The sequence below is a fragment of the Acipenser ruthenus genome, chromosome 24 (assembly GCF_902713425.1).
Source record: "Acipenser ruthenus chromosome 24, fAciRut3.2 maternal haplotype, whole genome shotgun sequence".
Taxonomy (NCBI): domain Eukaryota; kingdom Metazoa; phylum Chordata; class Actinopteri; order Acipenseriformes; family Acipenseridae; genus Acipenser; species Acipenser ruthenus.
Genome location: NC_081212.1, coordinates 3,109,884 through 3,127,007, shown reverse-complemented (window position 1 = coordinate 3,127,007; position 17,124 = coordinate 3,109,884). Strand labels below are relative to the sequence as shown.

Sequence of the window (17,124 nt, the reverse complement as noted above, 5' to 3'; positions counted from 1 at the left end):
ATAGGATTGAAATGGCCGCCTCCGCGGAACCGTCCTCTGCTGTGTTTTGCCTATAAAAATATATATTTTTTTCTTTGTGTTTTTTTTTTTTGTTTAGGTTAGAAATACATATCGGTCTTGTAGTAAAACAGAATACCGTAACGCAACAAATTAAGGTAAGGTAAACCATACCCCCGTTATTCCATATATGTACAGTACGGTATTGTCCCAGATTGGGATAGGTAACGAAATATTTTTACATGATATGCTATTTAAAAACAAAACCTTTATCAAGTGAACTGTACAATACTAGTTGTTGCAACGTTTTCCATTGAACAGCGTACGTTTCTTGCTCATCAAGTCACTTCCCTAAACCACACACTGTGTAGTTTCATCGGTTGTCTGCTAATTTTTTTTTTTTTTTTACATAGGCGAAACAAGTGCAGAGGAACGGCTGCAAAAAAATGGCTTCTTCGTTCGTGATCGGAGAAAAATTCCGTGAGAAAATGAAAGATTTCATGAATAAAGAAGAGTCGTCTTTTCCGGAAGACCTGCGAGCAGAACTGGAACTCTGCTTAACCCGGGGGGAGCGACAGACAATCCCTTTCAAACTGGCAAGAAAACTGGAAACATTTCTTCGAGAGAGCGGTATGTGTGGCTTTGTGAGCGGCACGGCATGTCTTCATGTTAACTGAAAAACAGGCATCGCTATTTTGGCCAGTAAAATATGCCCACAACTTGGTAATGAGATGTTTATCTCCAGATCACTCTACAATTCAGAATTCACATAGCCTGCTGACGCAGAACAGCCATGGCTGAGTTTGTCTTATATGATGACACTGACTTGAATTAAATATGACAATAGTGTCTTCCTTGTCGGTCAGCTGTCCTGGGACACTGTGTTGGTGCTACAGCGCAAACAAACCGGCCAACAGCACCACCTACTGCAAGAATAATGAACTGCAAGGCAAAAGCAAAAACGTTGTGGTTAAACTTGGTTAGGACATTCTTTTGCACAATTTATTGAGAACAACAAAATCTAGGGATATAAAGAGGGAGGTGGGGGTCAGTCTCTTAAGTATGATTTTACTCATGTTACTGACATGCTTCTATATTTTCTCCTTCAGGCTTTCCCATCTATCTCCATGAATTACTTGAAGACAGTGATGTTTATCTACCAGAAGTGCAGAAACCTCAGAGGGTAAATACCATGCACTAAAATAATAAGCTGTACAATAAGCTGTGGTGTTGTTGTGTGTTGGAACCAGAATTCAGCACGTAACTCTGTATGCAAGCGCCTTGCAGGTCACAGGTCTTATTTACAATGGGTTTCCTTATAGAAGTTATTATATTCTGAGCTGGAGTTAATACAATACAAATTCAGTGGAGTGAAGTCAGCTATAAATTTTAAGATGTGCTTTTGTTTATGTCATTTTAACTAGACCTGTAAAGCAGCGTTGAAGTGCATTGGCTTGAGTTGTGCAAAGCTGACCTTGTTATTATAAATGTGATGTTGTGTCTCTCAGAATCCAGAACTAGTGGCACGGCTGGAGAGGATCAAAGCCAGACTGGCCAATGAAGAATACATGCAGATCACCAGAAACGTCAACTGCCAGGTACCACAGCCTCCCATTCACTCATCTCTCACTCTTACAGTTCATCCAGTCATCTAGACTGTGGAACATTGCATACTGTGGGGGATGGGACGTTAAACTAACTGGATTCTTTTTGTAAAATCATGTTTCTATTCGTTACTGCTTCTTTGGGGTGGGGGAGGACAGTTCCCTTATCCGAATACATTGTTAGATTTGTATCTGTATTATAATTATGCATTGGCTTGTGCCACTACAGCTGTAAACAGAACATACTTTAGCATTTGAATAACCCCTTTTTAATACATTTTTGTAGATAATATCCTGCATTGGGGGGATGATGGTTTGCAATTTTAAACTTTTTCCTCTCTTTTTTATGTCATTCACATGTTATCATCTTTTCTAGCAATTAAATCGACATGGAACCTTAGCTGACATTGGAAAGCAAAGTAAGTAGGGTTTATTTAATATTTTAAATTACATTCAAGAATCTCCTCTAACATACTGCTTCCAAGCTGCATGTACCCTCAAGACTTTGTAAACTGTACCATACTTATAAGTGTGATGTTTTTTATATTGTACTGGATCCCAGTCACAATATAGGAGAATCAAATGGCTGCTTGTTATTTTTTTAGTACATTTTATTTTATAGGGTACCGCAGTACATTGATAATCGGATTTGCTAATGTTCTATTTCGGATGTCTGCTTCCGAGTCTCAATGAACATTGTAGATGGCGAGTGTGTGTGTGTGTGTATGTGAGAGAGAGCCTGATCGCGAATCAGAATGTCAGTGTGTACCTGTATCTGTTTCAAAGGCAGGTTTGCTGTGAATCATGAACAGGGAGTTACACATGCTGTCTGTTGTTTTACAGTGAGGTCGGTAAAGGCTGTGGTTGTCACTATCTTTAACTTCCTGGTGACGGTGGTGGCAGCGTTTGCCTGTACCTATCTGGGCAGTCAGTACATCTTCACAGAAACAGCAGCGGTAAGACTAACACAGATTGCTTTTTAACAGAATCGCTACAGGCCTGTTCCATGAAAACTTCACACACGTTACATTGGATTTGGCTGTCAATATCAGACTACTGTCAGCCTAACAAGTGTTTGATGGGACTCGGAATGTATTTGAATCTGCAACGTTTTACTGGGATAAAGAATGCATGTCAGTGATGTTTGAGTATTTACTACATGATTAATGTTACCTGGCTTAACATTACAATAGCTGATAAAATACAAAAACATGCATTGAAAAAAAAAAAAAAAACCAGTTATCATTTCGCAGGTGTTTATTGGTTCTCGGCCATTTGAATGGAGCGGTTAATCAAATGAAATAATAAAATAAAAAAGATTTTGATATTAAGAATGATACTACAGGTTTAGCTCTAGGGAGGGCAGCTCAGGTACCTGGACAGAACAGGGAGTTCTGCGCTGATTAAATTCATTTGAGAGACCCACGGCAGCCTCTGCTGATTAAAAGGGGCTCAAGGGTAATTCACCAGCCTGTCATCTGTGCAGGACCGAGGTTAAATCCAGCTGAGGTCACAAGTGCAGTAAGTGTGTCTGTCTCGACTTGATCCCTGTGGAGAGTAGTGCACATCACAAGAGCATTTTCACTGTTCAGTCAGTTTGTACATGGATGTTGTTATCGCTTCCAAGGCAAAACACTTGCAGGTAGAAGCAAAATAGAAACATTGCAAACAGCCACAACCACGAGCGCATCATTAAAATGTGATACACAAACGTACCCCTCTCTGAACAATGCTGTTCTGAGACGACATTTTAAAGTCTTAAATATATTGTACAGTTATATGCCCCTGAAAGCAACATTTGAGTCACTGTCCTTTGGCAACAAAGAAGAATTATTAGCAGCATTTTGTAGGAGAACTTTTTTTTCAGAATTACAGTGGAATGTTTCCAGGGTCTGGGTCAATTCCTGTTTTTCAATTCCAGTTCCCTTTTAAAATCAGTTCCTTTTGAAGGAATTGGAATTGATATTTTAGAGACATAATAATTGTGATTGTTCAACCGCTTTTGTTTTGAAGCCAGTTTAATTGACCCACAGCGACTTCAATTTAAGCAGCTTGTTGCCACTGTTGAAGTCATTTTCACAGAATACTGCTGATTGCAATTCAGTGATGTGTTGGAAATGATTCATTGGGAATTGGAATTGATTTTAATAAGAATTGAAACACAGGACCCCAAGCCTGAGTGTGTGCATTGTTTCTGTTCCTGTCGCAGAGGGTACTCTGTGCTGTCATTGTGGCGTCGGTGGTGGGACTGGCTGAACTCTACGTGCTTGTCCGGACAATGGAGGGAGAGCTGGGGGAGCTGTAGCCTCTGCAGCCCAGGTGACGTCACTCCTGCGATCATGCATTACTGTCTCCAGAGTAGAGGACCCACAGTTTTAAACTCCACTTTCTTGCACTTTAGCATCAGAACTATTTTCGCTAAGCGATAATCAAAGTTAGGGAAACTCAAGATGTCGTTTGTTTCTGTATCTTAAGTTTCCATTCTCCTCTCGGGTGGTCTGTAGATAGCCGAGACCCTCTCTGTGCTGGAAAGTGCAGGGATGGAAATTAGACTCCTGTTGCATAGCAGTTTCACCCATTCCAGGTTTTACTACAAGCTTAATAAGTGTATAGTTAACAAGCTCGGGTGTGTCTTATTAAACTCATTGTAAAACCAGGAATGGATCTACTTTCAGGGGAAGTATTTCACTCAGTTTCACCAGTTATACTTTATTTGCAAGACAGAGAACTCTGAATAGGACTTCATATTCTAATTAAAAAAATACTTCCTAAATAAGTGTTTTTTCAGTCATTTTGTTTGTTGTGATCAATGTACTGTTATTTAATAAAATGCATTTGAAGGGATGCAAGTGCTGTACCCTTTGAAATGAGGTTATTAATAAATATTTCATAAACATTGTTTTGTGTTTGCTTATTTAAGCACTTAAAGATACAGTTCTTTCAACGCAAACCTGTTAGTAACATACATACCCCACAGCTCTATAAGAACAGATCGACTTCCTCCATATATCCCCAGGTTCCGATACTCTCAGGTAAAGAATGTCAGGTTACTTCACAATCACGAGGGTGTCCCTGTCCATAGGGATGTGCAGCCCAGAGGATAAAAAGCAGCTCGACCCCTCACACAACGTTGCTGTCATGCCAGGGGATTCAGGATGTGGGCTTTGCCTAAATAAAACCAATGTGAGGAATGCATTCTGTTGCTCTGCGGTTCAGTGTATCGCAGTGCTGTTCACTGCACAGTAGGACAGCTGTGTTTTCTCTGTTAAGATTAGTTTACGCATCATTGTGTCATGTTTCAGTCTAGCGGTAGGATTAGTTTGGAAGGCAGATGTGACTGTAATTGGCTCAAACAGCTAGTGTTCAAAAGTGTTAAGGGGTTACCTGCGTTGCAACCAATTTGTTGATGCTGCTATGAACAGCGTATCATTTTAGAAATCAAATAGAGAGCTTTACTGTTGCAATGCTTCTCTTCAATAAACACAGAATAGCCGCCTCAGGATTAATATAATACAGCAAAAGAAATTGAACTGCTGAGAGTAGTTACACAGTGCTGCACAGTGGGCTGCTAATCTAGACTTCGCAGTGTCATGTAAAATCCTGATGGGTTGTACAATGTACAACTTTTTTAAAAAATAAATTGATCATAACCCTTCATACATCAGTTTAAGATTAAACGATGTAGCTACATCTGGAGTAAAAAGAAGTATTTCTCAGAGAATTTGGATTTGACACCGGGATTAAGGTATTTTGAAAGATTATTTGGTATTAGAGATGATTATGATATGCTGGGATCGCTGTCCTGCAGGGTCACTGCGATATCTTTAATAATAACAACAGATATGTAATACAGCAAACCCTTAAATCCAGCGAGAATTAAAGAAGAGCCGATAAGCTGATACAACCAGAGCTTCAATTTCAATTTCTTTTTGTTTTTGCTTTGCTTTCTGTAAATAAAAAATTCCTTTGTTATTCAAAATAATTATGATTTAGCAGAGCCTCTTCACGCAAGGAATCATTTTAATCAGGGTGACATTTTGAAGATTATTGTTACCTTCACTCGGAACGGAAATAAAGACCTTTCCATGACCCCTTACAGGCTTCTTCTAATGTAAAAATCCAGCACTGGTGTTTAAATGTGTTTTACTCATCGGTAGAAGATGTTTACTGTATCTTAAATACATTCTAAAAACAACTTTATTGAAACAAAATAAAATCTACAATACCGTAGTAAAACATTTCTACAGTTATTATTACGCAAGAAAAGTGATATGTGCTTCACAAAATCAGATGGTTAAATTTGCCCCGCCAGCAGTTACAATAGTTGACCACTGAATGGCACTGTGCGCTATACAAAAAAACATTTAAATAAAATGTTAACAATACCATAAGGGGACAATGATCAACCACAATCAGTTAGTTTGCACATCACTGTCCGCGTGCAGACAATTAATACACAGAGGGTCAATATAAATACTTCACAGTGCAAAATGTAATAATTAAAAATGTAGAGACATCTGTTATTTATCAGTAACATTTTTGTCTTGTCTCTGTAATCTTGAAAGATAAACATTCTTGAGATGTTTTTCTTCCTAAAGCATAAGACATGTCACCTTGTCTCTACATAAATATCTTTGAGGCACACTGTCCTGTGATATTTCAATACAAGCTGGTGGTGCAGAATAAACAGGGTGATGACCAACTTCTTTCACCGAGTCATTGAGAATACAAGCAAGAGGGATTCAGTCACTTTTAAATCCCCTTCACCATAAGGAAAGCTCGCCATCACCATCAAACAGTGCTGGAAGGGAGAGAGAGCACCCAGCTAAGGAAACGTTCTCAACCTTCAGCAATCTACCAGGTTGGTGACAATAGCAGCATTGTAGATGAGGTCCGATATGTAGCTCAGGGAGGTCTGGGGGTCGCTGGGGTCCTGCAGCTGCGACATCTCCCAGTACACCTGCTGGGATGGGACGAGCTGGTCCACTGGGAGGCTGCTGTGGCACGAGTCCATCGCCTGGTACCTGGGGTTGCTGTCTGGCTGGCTCTGTTTGCTAGGGGCAGAGCAGAACTGGCTGAAGTCCTCTCTCTGTATCCTGGGTGGCTGCTGATGCGGATTCTGCTGTCTGGCTGTGGAGAAGCGATGGTGGTGGTTGTGGTGGTCATCCCACACCAGTTGCTCGTGGAGTTCTGGAGAGAGGTGTGGCTGGTGCTGCAGGGGGCGCTGTGGCAGAGTCGGGTTGTTTAACCCAGTGGCAGCAGGCAGCTGTTCCTTGGTGCGGTCTAGTTGCGCCCAGACTGGGCGTTGCTGGTGGTTTTGTTGGGCTGGGCTGTGCTCCGCGCACCCGATCCCAAAATCCCTGGGGGGAGACGGGGTGAAGGAGGGGGTGTAGGGACAGTAGTTAGGGATGGCGGAGTTGGGAGACTTTCTCATGGGTCTGCTCAGCTTGCCATTCTTGATACTTCGGGCACGACGGTTCTGGAACCAGACCTGAGAATTGAAAGAGAGTTTCAGCACATGCAACTGCAACACTAAATCTGAAAAATATAAGTGTGTGAAATATAAATCAATCCCAAGTGAACACACACGCACACGCACACGCACACGTATATACATGAACATTTGTTCCCGGTTACACAGAGCAACACCGCGCAGGTGGGGCAGTACCTGGATCTTGCTCTCCGGGAGCCCGGTGATAGCGGCGAGGCGTTCACGGAGGTTGATGTCTGGGTAAGGGGTCACTGTGAAGGCTCTCTCCAGTTCAGAGAGCTGAGTCCGGCTGAAGATGGTTCGCTTCCTCTTTCTCTGTCCCTCGGAAACATTGATAAGGGTTCTCTCCAGCTCGGGAGAGCAGATCACAGGCTCTGACACGGGTTCTGCAAGGGAAGTAAATAAAAGCTCTCAGTATTGCACAGTGTTTGTAACTATAGTAGGCTGCTTTTAGTGGAACGGTGCTTCGTGAATATTAAATGTATTGAAGAAAAAATAAAATTTAAAACTATATATGTTGAAAATATATCAATGTGTTTTGAAGAAACCGTTCATAAAGTGAATTTCAAAATGTGACATGCATTAATTTATTACTTCTTGCCAAATAATAATAATAATAATAATAATAATAATAATAATAATAATAATAATAATAATAATAATAATAATAATAATAACCTTACCTGTGTATTGTTCTTTTTTGTCTTTGTAAATCAAATTGAAATCCATGTCTTCTGCAAGTTTCGAGTTGCTGAAGAACACGGAATCCATGAAGAGTGCCATTTGATCCAAAGTTCAGATAAAACAAAGAATAAATAAATAAATAAATAAATAAGGCAGACTGAACTGAAGTCCGGCGAGCGGTAGATGTCGCGTCTCCAGACTCCAGCGGTCCTTTCCCGTGGTCTCGGTGTTGCATCTGAACTCATTTTTATACAGCCCGCCCCGCGCGATAAGCAGGTGTCCCGGCACCTCTCCTTTCAAGTCCCGTCTCCTGTGAAGTGACGCAATAGCCGACCCAGAACTTGCACCTTTGATGCCGGCGGCCGCTATTGTTTTCCATTCTACAAGACAGTCTGTCGCAAATTAAGCGTTTCTCTGTGATCTCCCACGATAGGACATCCCGAAATCGCGAAAGCCACGACAGACGAACAAGCTGCAATCTCCTGAAGCAGCAGCAGCAGCAGCAGCAGCAGCAGGCTCCAGACAGGAAGCCGGAGATTCCGGTGCTGCTAACGAGCGAGTCTGTCTCTTCCGAGACATCCCTGCACGCGGCTCCGCATTGACAAATGACAATATTATTATTATTTATTTCTTAGCAGACGCCCTTATCCAGGGAGACTTACAGTCGTAAACAAATACCTTTCAAGAATCACAGTACAAGTAATAATACAATTACGAGCAATACTTCAACTGACATTTGAAGTACATATAGTCAAAGTTTCGTGGAAATAAAATATATTGTATTATTATTATTATTATTACTATATAGCATTTTGTGAAAATAAAATATATTATTTCGTTAATCCTTATCACTTTAATTATTAGTAATTATATAGGTTTTAAAGGAGGTGTAACTGCAGTGTACAAAAATCATATAATTGTTTTTTTTTTAATGTACACAGAAGTTTTAAATGATTGCAAAATAATTGATTTCAGAACATCTTTTTGTCCAAACCGTCCTTAAATACTTTTGTTAATACTGTAGCCTAACCCTTAGGTTTACACCCAAAACAACTTTTCATATATATATCACATGTTTTACTTCATGTTTTTGTTATTCATTTTGTATATTTATTTTTAATAGGCTGTTCAAATACACACTCGCATGTATGAACAAATAGGTTTCAAAATCTAGTCTAAATGTTTCTTTTGTTATTGTCGGTCGCTCTCTACGCCTATACGCTCCCCCCGACCCCTCCAGCAGATGCAATACACACACACACACACACGCACGCACACACACACGCACACACACACACACACACACACACACACACACACACACCTGATCACAGAACCTTGATGTTAACGGACATTATTAATCTATTGATCGATTCTATTAAGAATTAAAAAGGCCATCCGTTTGACATCTGAACTAACCGACCTACAGAGAGATTAGCTTTATTTCTTAGAAGAAGGCTTGAAGCCAGATCAAAGCATGGTACCTCAATACTACAGAAAACACATTTCACTCGACTTTAACACGTTAAATATCAGAATACCGACATGAATTCAGAAGAGCAGCACTGTAAAATACAAATATTGCTATAAATTAAATACAGAAACCTTAACCTAAAAAGTCTATGTACCTATATAATATTATATATATATATATATATATATATATATATATATATATATATATATATATACACACACACACACACACATACATATAGACACACGTATACATCAATATAGATACACAAACACTTTCTTTAGTAACAATATGTAAACATTTTCATTTTCTTTTATGACAGCAGTAAGACATTCGTAAAAATAAATGTTGTACATATACAGTTGTCCATAAAAAAAACTGTGATCTTGCACACATGGATACGTTTACATTGAAATAACTTAATATATGTATGTTATACAAGCCTGCTTTAATGTTTATTTTGTGTCTTCTCGGTTGTTAAACTGTTTGTATTGGTGCTGCATCAACAGAATACGGCTCTGCCACAATGGAGTCGTGTTTAACGTTTCTCTTGCCACGAAGGTATATTTCTTTGTATTTCATACACTAGTGCGGATCGAGGATGATGATCTGAAACTGCGAGCGTCGCGATCACCCTGAGGGTTAAAAGCCGGCTTCAGTTTGTGAAGTAATAGCGGGGTTTCAAAACGCTTCTCTGGGTTTGTATATCAGGCAGCCGGTATCGTGCATGTAAAGCAGACCTCGGAAGCTGGGAAGGCGTGAGATCAGCAATTAAACAAAGCGTCCTCAGAAAAGCACATTGCGGTTTCGCGTGGGTAACGCCACCGCACCAGACACGCAACGCGTCTGATTACCTGTTTAAAAGGTATACACATGAAAAACGAACTGAAAGATGCATCGTGAATATATTATCCTGCATACAAGCAAGCAGATATTAATTATTTTAAAACAAGTCTACTTTACATCAAGGGCAATACTACTAGACTACTAGACTATCATACAAGTTTTGTTTCGGACAGTGCTCCGTGCTGCCCCCTTTTGATCACAGGAGAGGTGTTTGCACGGGTATACTTTTCCCTCAGGTCTTAATCGAATACACAAAGCGGCGCCTTTGATGACTTCCCCGCAGCCAGGTATCCCACCTGGCCGATAAACTCTGAGACAAAGCAGCTCGTCATCATGAAGGTAACATTCAACAGCGTCTGTTTTATCAAGGTGTGAAACAGCAATGCGAAATAACCTCTGCCTTCGACTACGAGAGAAACAGTTCAAACTGGTCTGTTCATGAGAGGTGTTTATAGACGTTGAAATGAAAGTATTTCTGTTAAAAAATAAACTAGAATCGCACAACGTGCAAACGTGCAGTCGCAAATTATCAACTAACTGAACAAGCGGGGTTTGTTCCCTAAATCGGTAGGCCTAATTAAAAAAAATATATATATTTAAGTTATAAGCGTCACAAGCTTTCATACAATCAGCCATACATACGAATAAACATAAATAATGCCTACAGTAGTAAAAAACAACGATTCATATTTAAGTATTAAAATCTCATTCCTTATCATTTTCAGTATTATAGATCTGCTTTGCTTTTGTTTTGTAACGTAAATGAAAGTTTCGTTTTGACGTCATTCACCTATTTATTTCCAGACATTCACGCAGCAAACGAACCTACGGAAATTAAACACTGGCCTGGATCAATGCGGGGCACAGCCTTGGCACGCAAGCTCAGTAAAGGCATTCCAGTACTAGGCTGGTAATAAACCCGTTTAGGAGTTCAACGACTCTAAATACGAAAGAGTCCCAGCCAGCAATGCGCAGCACACACACACACACAAGAGCCCAGCGAGCTCCTGATCATACCAATGGGAGGGCTGACGCAAAGGCATCACAGGAAACACTAGTCTCCTTGTGAGCTCTGCTACTGCAGCAGCGGGTGACAGGACAGCTTGTACTGAGGCTGGATCGCAGTCATGCACAAAGGCGATTTAAAGAGACGATGCACATTGTGTTTTTAGTGGGTTTATTGTTGGAAAGATACAGATAATGCGGCAGAAGGGCAGACCCGCGGAGAAACTCAGGAGAGGCTTCTCATCCAGCAGTCAAGGGGATTGAGTTCATAATGATGAAGGCTTGCATTCCTAATAAAAGTTCTGTTTTATCACATAACATCAGTTTGAAGTCTTCCGTATTCCACCTTAGGCTTGCGGGCTCCATGAAACAGAATTCGAAGCGTTCCAGAGTTGCTAGGGCTACCGTCTCCATCTAGAAGAAGAAAAAGTAAATAAATCAAGCAGCAAACGATGCCATGCGGAACACACCCCGCTCTCCTCCAATCACAACCCGGCCCGCTTCATAGCTTACATTCTTAAGCACTTGTCTTTGCCTCCACTCACTACCCTCTGTCCATCCGGACTCCAGTCCACTGCAAACACCTGCGGGACCAAAACAAGAGCGTGTCTTTAATTTTAAAAGCAGCAGCACATTTCAAACGTGGGCGTCTCCCCCCAAGCACGGCAGCCGCCATGAATTTCAAATCAGACTGTCTGGATTGGCTATAATACGATACAAAACTGATTATTAACAGCTACTGACCGACAAACCCGCTTCTCCTGATTATAAAGGCACGTGTGTGCACTGGGGTGAAACAACTGCCTACCCTTTAGAAGACCTGGGGTGAAGCAAATTACAAATTACAGGGGCACCGTTTGCTGAAACTACAATTGCAATGCTAGTTTGATCAATTACAATTACACTGATGCTGCAGTAATTACAATTACACTAAAACGTAATATAAGAAACTGCACACACAAACACATTTCTCTATTCGAAATAACCATGCAATAAATCACAGGAACATACGATGGAAATTAAGTGGTTGAAAATACAAGAATAAAGATCGAATGACAAACACATGCGTAATGCAAAAATCTCTAGACAGCAGAGCGCGTTTCTCACCTCATCGGCGTGTCCCGGCAGGTCTATAGACAGTTTCTGAGTCTTGACGTCCCACACTTTCAGAGTGCTGTCGCTGCTGCCACTGACCAGCAGCCGGCTGTCAGCTGACCAGGAGATCTGGTACACAGCCGAGACGTGGCCACGCAGAGAGGTCAGGTACCTGAGAGAGAACGACAGAGAGCAGAGAGGTCCGCAGGTCAGGTCTGCTCCGTTCACTGCCAGTCTGGTTAGCCAAAGTGTATAGCTGCAAGCTCAGGTGTGTCTTTATTAATAAACATAGTGAAACCAGGCATGGATCTAACTGCTGTGCAGTATATTCTGCACACTTCTTGTGCTGTATCGCTCAGGAACTTTGAAAATGGCCCTGTGCTGTAAAATAACACTCTAGCGAGATGCGACAGGCACTGATGGTCTCTTCTCTGCCATGTGCACGGTCACACCCTCTCTGTCCCCAGTCTTACTTGCCGGTCTTGCCTTCCCAGATCTTGATGGACTTGTCGAAGGAGGCGCTGGCGATGAGGCGAGTGTCCGGCGAGAAGAGGACCTCGTTGATGAGCGCGTGGTGACCGGTCATGCGGCACAGCGGCTTCTTCTCCTCCGCGGGGGTCCAGAGGAACAGCGTGAAGTCATCGGAGCCCGAGACCAGCCGCTCCGGACCCTGACCCTACAGCAGGAGAGGAGGAGGGCACACAGATCTCTTTAACAGGCTTCTGTTTTTTTCCCCCCACTGTGGCACAAGAACAAAGGCTCTGACTGCCCTGACTTACCCTGACGTTGTTGTATCTTTGCAAGGCTTTCTCTTTCAGTTCGTCCACTGGAGGAAAAAAAAAAAAAGTGAGAATGTTTTTTAATTCATTGTGAATCTAATACAGAAATAAGAATCCTTTAATGATGTATACTGTACCCCCCCCCCCCCCGGATTATTCTCTTCATGCTTTCCCGATGGAAGCCCCCCCACTCACATGAGCCCCTCATGTCCTGCAGGTTGACAGTGGCCTCTGCTGGCTCGAAGGCCCCGGTCCGCAGCACGTAGTCGGTACTGAGCGCCATGGTGTTCACCCAGTGAGCGTGTCCCTGCAGCGTACGACACATGACTCCCTGAAACAGCCAGGGCAGGAGGGGGGTCAGACAGGGCAGGAGGGGGTCAGACAGGGCAGGAGGGAGGGGGGGGGGAGGGATCAGACAGGGCAGGAGGGGGAGGGAGGGATCAGACAGGGAGCAGACAGGGCAGGAGTGGGGTCAGACAGGGCAGGAGGGAGGTGAAGGGGAGGGATCAGACAGGGAGCAGACAGGGCAGGAGGGGGGTCAGACAGGGCAGGAGGGAGGGAGGGGGAGGGGAGGGATCAGACAGGGAGCAGACAGGGCAGGAGGGGGAGGGAGGGATCAGACAGGGAGCAGACAGGGCAGGAGGGGGGTCAGACAGGGCAGGAGGGGGGGGGAGGGATCAGACAGGGAGCAGACAGGGCAGGAGGGGGGTCAAACAGGGCAGGAGGGGGGGGAGGGATCAGACAGGGAGCAGACAGGGCAGGAGGGGGAGGGAGGGGTCAGCCAGGGCAGGATGGGGGGGGTCACACAGGGCAGGAGGGGGGGTCAGACAGGGAGCAGCGAGGGCAGGAGGAGGGGGGGTAGGGGGGGTCAGACAGGGAGCAGCCAAGTTCTGGGCTTGCTTTGAGTTTGCCTGGCGAATCCTAAAAGCCAGAACTGAACAGTAAGCTTTCTTATTTCCATTCAAATCATATGACTGTATGACTGGACCATCTACTCTCTGTATGTGATATTGAATTCCCTAACTATCAGCCAAGAGCCTGCGGACAATGCTAACCCCCTCCCCTCCCCCACTCACATCCTGGGCCCTCCACACTTTGATGGTCCTGTCCTGGGAGGAGCTGTACAGCAGCCCGTCCCCCCCCCACTTCACGCAGGTCACAGACTGCACGTGTCCCGTCAAGATCTTGTCACACTTCCCCAGCACCGTGTCCCAAATCCGAATCGCGCAGTCCTTGGATGCGCTCGCCAGGTAGCGGCACTCTGGGTTTCTACAAACAAAACCAGAAACGAAGGAATCACAGCTGCCTAAGATGCTAATAATTGTAATGCAAGGGAAGCAATGGATTTTAAAGCAGTGGTTAGCGCTCCTGAGATCACAGTAAAACCTGGAATGGATCAAACCGCAGTCTCAGTTCTCTAGACTCACAGGTGAAGTGGCTCCCAGCACAGGTAAGTGATCCATTTAGTATGGCCGGCCAGCACCTTGCCAGTTTGCTGCCCTGTGTTTGGGTCCCAAATAAAGATCTGAAAATTCAAATAAAGAATACGGTTACCTAGATACATCGGAACTAATTTATATTATAAACAACGCACTATTGTGGTTCTGCTGCTCACCTGGCTGTTTTTGCACCCGGAGGCCAGTTTCTTCCCATCCGGGGACCAGGCGATCGAGAGGACCCAGTGCTTGTGCCCTGGGGACAGAAGAGACAGGACGAGCCAATCAGGGAGCAGGTCGTCAATGACATCACAATACGGGACTGACCCCCTTTAGCCAGACTGACACTTGCAATTCCGCAAGTCTAATCCAGGCTGCGCTGACCTGTGGCTGTGAAATGGGGGGTCTCTGTGTTCAAATCCCAAAAGCGGACTGTGGTGTCCCCCGAGCCGCTGGCCAGGTACCTGCAAGGTTAAAAAAACGTCTGGTTAGGATACAATAGCAGCCGGCTGACAGAACAGAACAAGGCAGTTCAAACATGAATGAAACTAGATTTACACGAAAACTAAACTGATATCGTGTTTTCAATAGAACCAAGTGCAGCAATGATATCTGCTAACTAAGTGAAAAAAAAAAAGCCACACTGATCGGAATTCGCTGGTCATTAGCCGTCTCTGATTTGACCGACTGATACTCACTTGCCGGTGGGGCTGAATGCCACAGAGATGACGGCCTCAGTGTGCCCCTCCAGCGAGCTGGTGCAGCGGGTCACAGCTCGGACCCTGAACACGGCCTGCGGCTGATACACGATGTCCAGCACCCGCTCCGTCTCCAGCGCCTGACCCTCCAGAGCGCTGGCCAGGGAGCTCACGATCTCTGCCTCGTTCACGAAGAACGCCAACGGCAGCGGCTCCTCCTGGGGGACAGGGAGAGGGGGCTCAGCATCGCTGCCTCTTCACCTGCAAACTGACCCCCGACAGAGTTCCACAAAACCCATTGCACAGATGACAGCTTCAGCCCACAGCACTGTTTTACCAGAGTTTGTTGCAAGTCTGCTCTGAAACCAAGGGTCTGTTAGCAGTTTAGTTAAACCCTTGCGTGTGTCATCTTAAAACGCAGGGAGGGGAATAAGACTCCCATTGCTTAGCAGTTTCATCCATTCCTGCTTTTACTACTTTAATAAGACACACCTGAGCTGGTTACCTATACACTGGGGCTAATCAAGCTCGTATTAAATCCTGGAATGGGTGACACTGCTATGCAATAGAAGTCTCGTTCCCACCCCTGTAATAAGGACATTTAAAGAGGGTTTGAAATGACCAGAATTCCTGCAACTTCATTATTAGAAGTTGTTGGGGAGGGTCAGTACTCCTGGCTCCTAATCTTTCATACGTAATAGTTCTGCTGAATACACAAACGCGCTCCAGGCGGTACCTTCTGTAGCAGAGCATTGCAAACGAGCTGCAGTTTATCTGGCGTGATGTCGATCGGCACGTCGAAGGGCGAGCCCAGCACCTCTCCGCCCTCATCCTTGAACTGGATCAGCAGCCGCTCCACGTCTTCAGTCATCGCAGTCTGCAACGCACACAAGCACCCTCTTACAACATACATGATTTAAATCCGGCACACAGCGGTCGATATTCGTGCTGGGCATTAGCTAGTAATTAACACTGCTGCACGTGTTGTTAGATATTACACACCAATTCGACCTGCTTGGGCAGTTACGAAATGCAATGCAATACAGAACAGAGTGAATTTACAAATGTACGCAGTCTAATTACACTGCAACCCCGCTGAGGAGCAAGGTTTCGCTACTTCATTCGTTTGCTTTCTTAAACTTTAACCTTAAAATAATAATTAAGCGTTTTTTACATAACCTATCTATGACATGGCGAGTTAACACACATAAATAAACGTACACACACTGCAACTGACAAATAATAATAATACAAATGGACGTGATAAGAAACTAAAAGTTATTTCAGAACCACTGTGTCGGGCTTTCTAAGAGATGCCGAGGCGATCGCTCTGCGGTGACGCGCTTGAAATAATGCACGTTTAAAGGGATGATTGATTAGGTTCGTCTACATTTCTACCAGCCTCACTTACCTCTGTATCCAAAACTGCTCAACAACAACACGTGGGACTCCAGGAAGAGCAAGACGCTCTCCCGTGACGACAATCAACCGCGACCAACCAGACCTGCCTGTCAAAAGAGCTTGTTGCGTTAAGCGCCGCCTAGTGGACTAACTCTGTCAGCACAACACTCTGAGGTTGTAGTATCGCATTGTGAACCACACGGTGCTTGGACTGTATTACAGTTATAATTGGGTTTGCAACACTGCACTCAGCCTTGCCCCCTGTTCATGCCCATAGCACGTCCCTCTGAAAGTGTACGGCGGTATTGCAATGATAATCAATAGCGAAGTGTATTGACAAAAGCGAGTAGTGGTTAGGGCTCTGGACTCTTGACCGGAGGGTCGTGGGTTCAATCCCAGGTCGGGGACACTGCTGCTGTACCCTTGAGCAAGGTACTTTACCTAGATTGCTCCAGTAAAAACCCAACTGTATAAATGGGTAATTGTATGTAAAAATAATGTGATCTTTTGTAATAATTGTAAGTCGCCCTGGATAAGGCTGTGTGGTCCAGTGGTTAAAGAAAAGGTCTTGTAACCAGGAAGTCCCCGGTTCAAATCCCACCTCAGCCACT

The 17,124-nt window shown here is 43.9% G+C and overlaps 3 protein-coding genes across 4 annotated transcripts; 1 reads left to right on the top strand and 2 right to left on the bottom strand.

Annotated features, from left to right (window-relative positions):
- The first annotated feature begins 9 nt into the window (after positions 1–9).
- On the top strand, positions 10–4,500 carry LOC117430550 (transmembrane protein 199-like). The gene is made up of 7 exons (XM_034050670.3): positions 10–155; positions 411–627; positions 1,107–1,180; positions 1,506–1,595; positions 1,978–2,020; positions 2,445–2,557; positions 3,811–4,500. Exons 2-7 carry the CDS (start codon positions 444–446, stop codon positions 3,904–3,906), a joined length of 600 nt encoding a protein of 199 aa, XP_033906561.3. The 5' UTR covers positions 10–155; positions 411–443; the 3' UTR covers positions 3,907–4,500.
- Positions 4,501–5,914: 1,414 nt separating this feature from the next.
- Positions 5,915–8,215, bottom strand: LOC117430919 (homeobox protein SEBOX-like). Its single transcript, XM_034051508.3, has 3 exons — positions 7,776–8,215; positions 7,270–7,478; positions 5,915–7,092 (listed from the first exon to the last, which is right to left on the bottom strand). The coding sequence occupies exons 1-3, from the start codon at positions 7,873–7,875 to the stop codon at positions 6,448–6,450; spliced, it is 954 nt and encodes a 317-aa protein (XP_033907399.3). The 5' UTR covers positions 7,876–8,215; the 3' UTR covers positions 5,915–6,447.
- Positions 8,216–11,259: 3,044 nt separating this feature from the next.
- LOC117430488 (notchless protein homolog 1) lies at positions 11,260–16,639 on the bottom strand. Of its 2 annotated transcripts, none has more exons than XM_034907139.2 (13): positions 16,524–16,639; positions 15,849–15,989; positions 15,113–15,330; positions 14,799–14,878; positions 14,594–14,670; positions 14,406–14,503; positions 14,055–14,247; positions 13,174–13,309; positions 12,979–13,025; positions 12,673–12,875; positions 12,212–12,371; positions 11,618–11,688; positions 11,260–11,518 (listed from the first exon to the last, which is right to left on the bottom strand). In XM_034907139.2, exons 2-13 carry the CDS (start codon positions 15,981–15,983, stop codon positions 11,506–11,508), a joined length of 1,431 nt encoding a protein of 476 aa, XP_034763030.2. In that variant the 5' UTR covers positions 15,984–15,989; positions 16,524–16,639; the 3' UTR covers positions 11,260–11,505. The 2 variants fall into 2 exon arrangements, with proteins under 2 accessions (XP_034763030.2, XP_058854341.1); XM_058998358.1 differs by lacking the exon at positions 16,524–16,639 and adding an exon at positions 16,334–16,487.
- Positions 16,640–17,124: the final 485 nt, after the last annotated feature.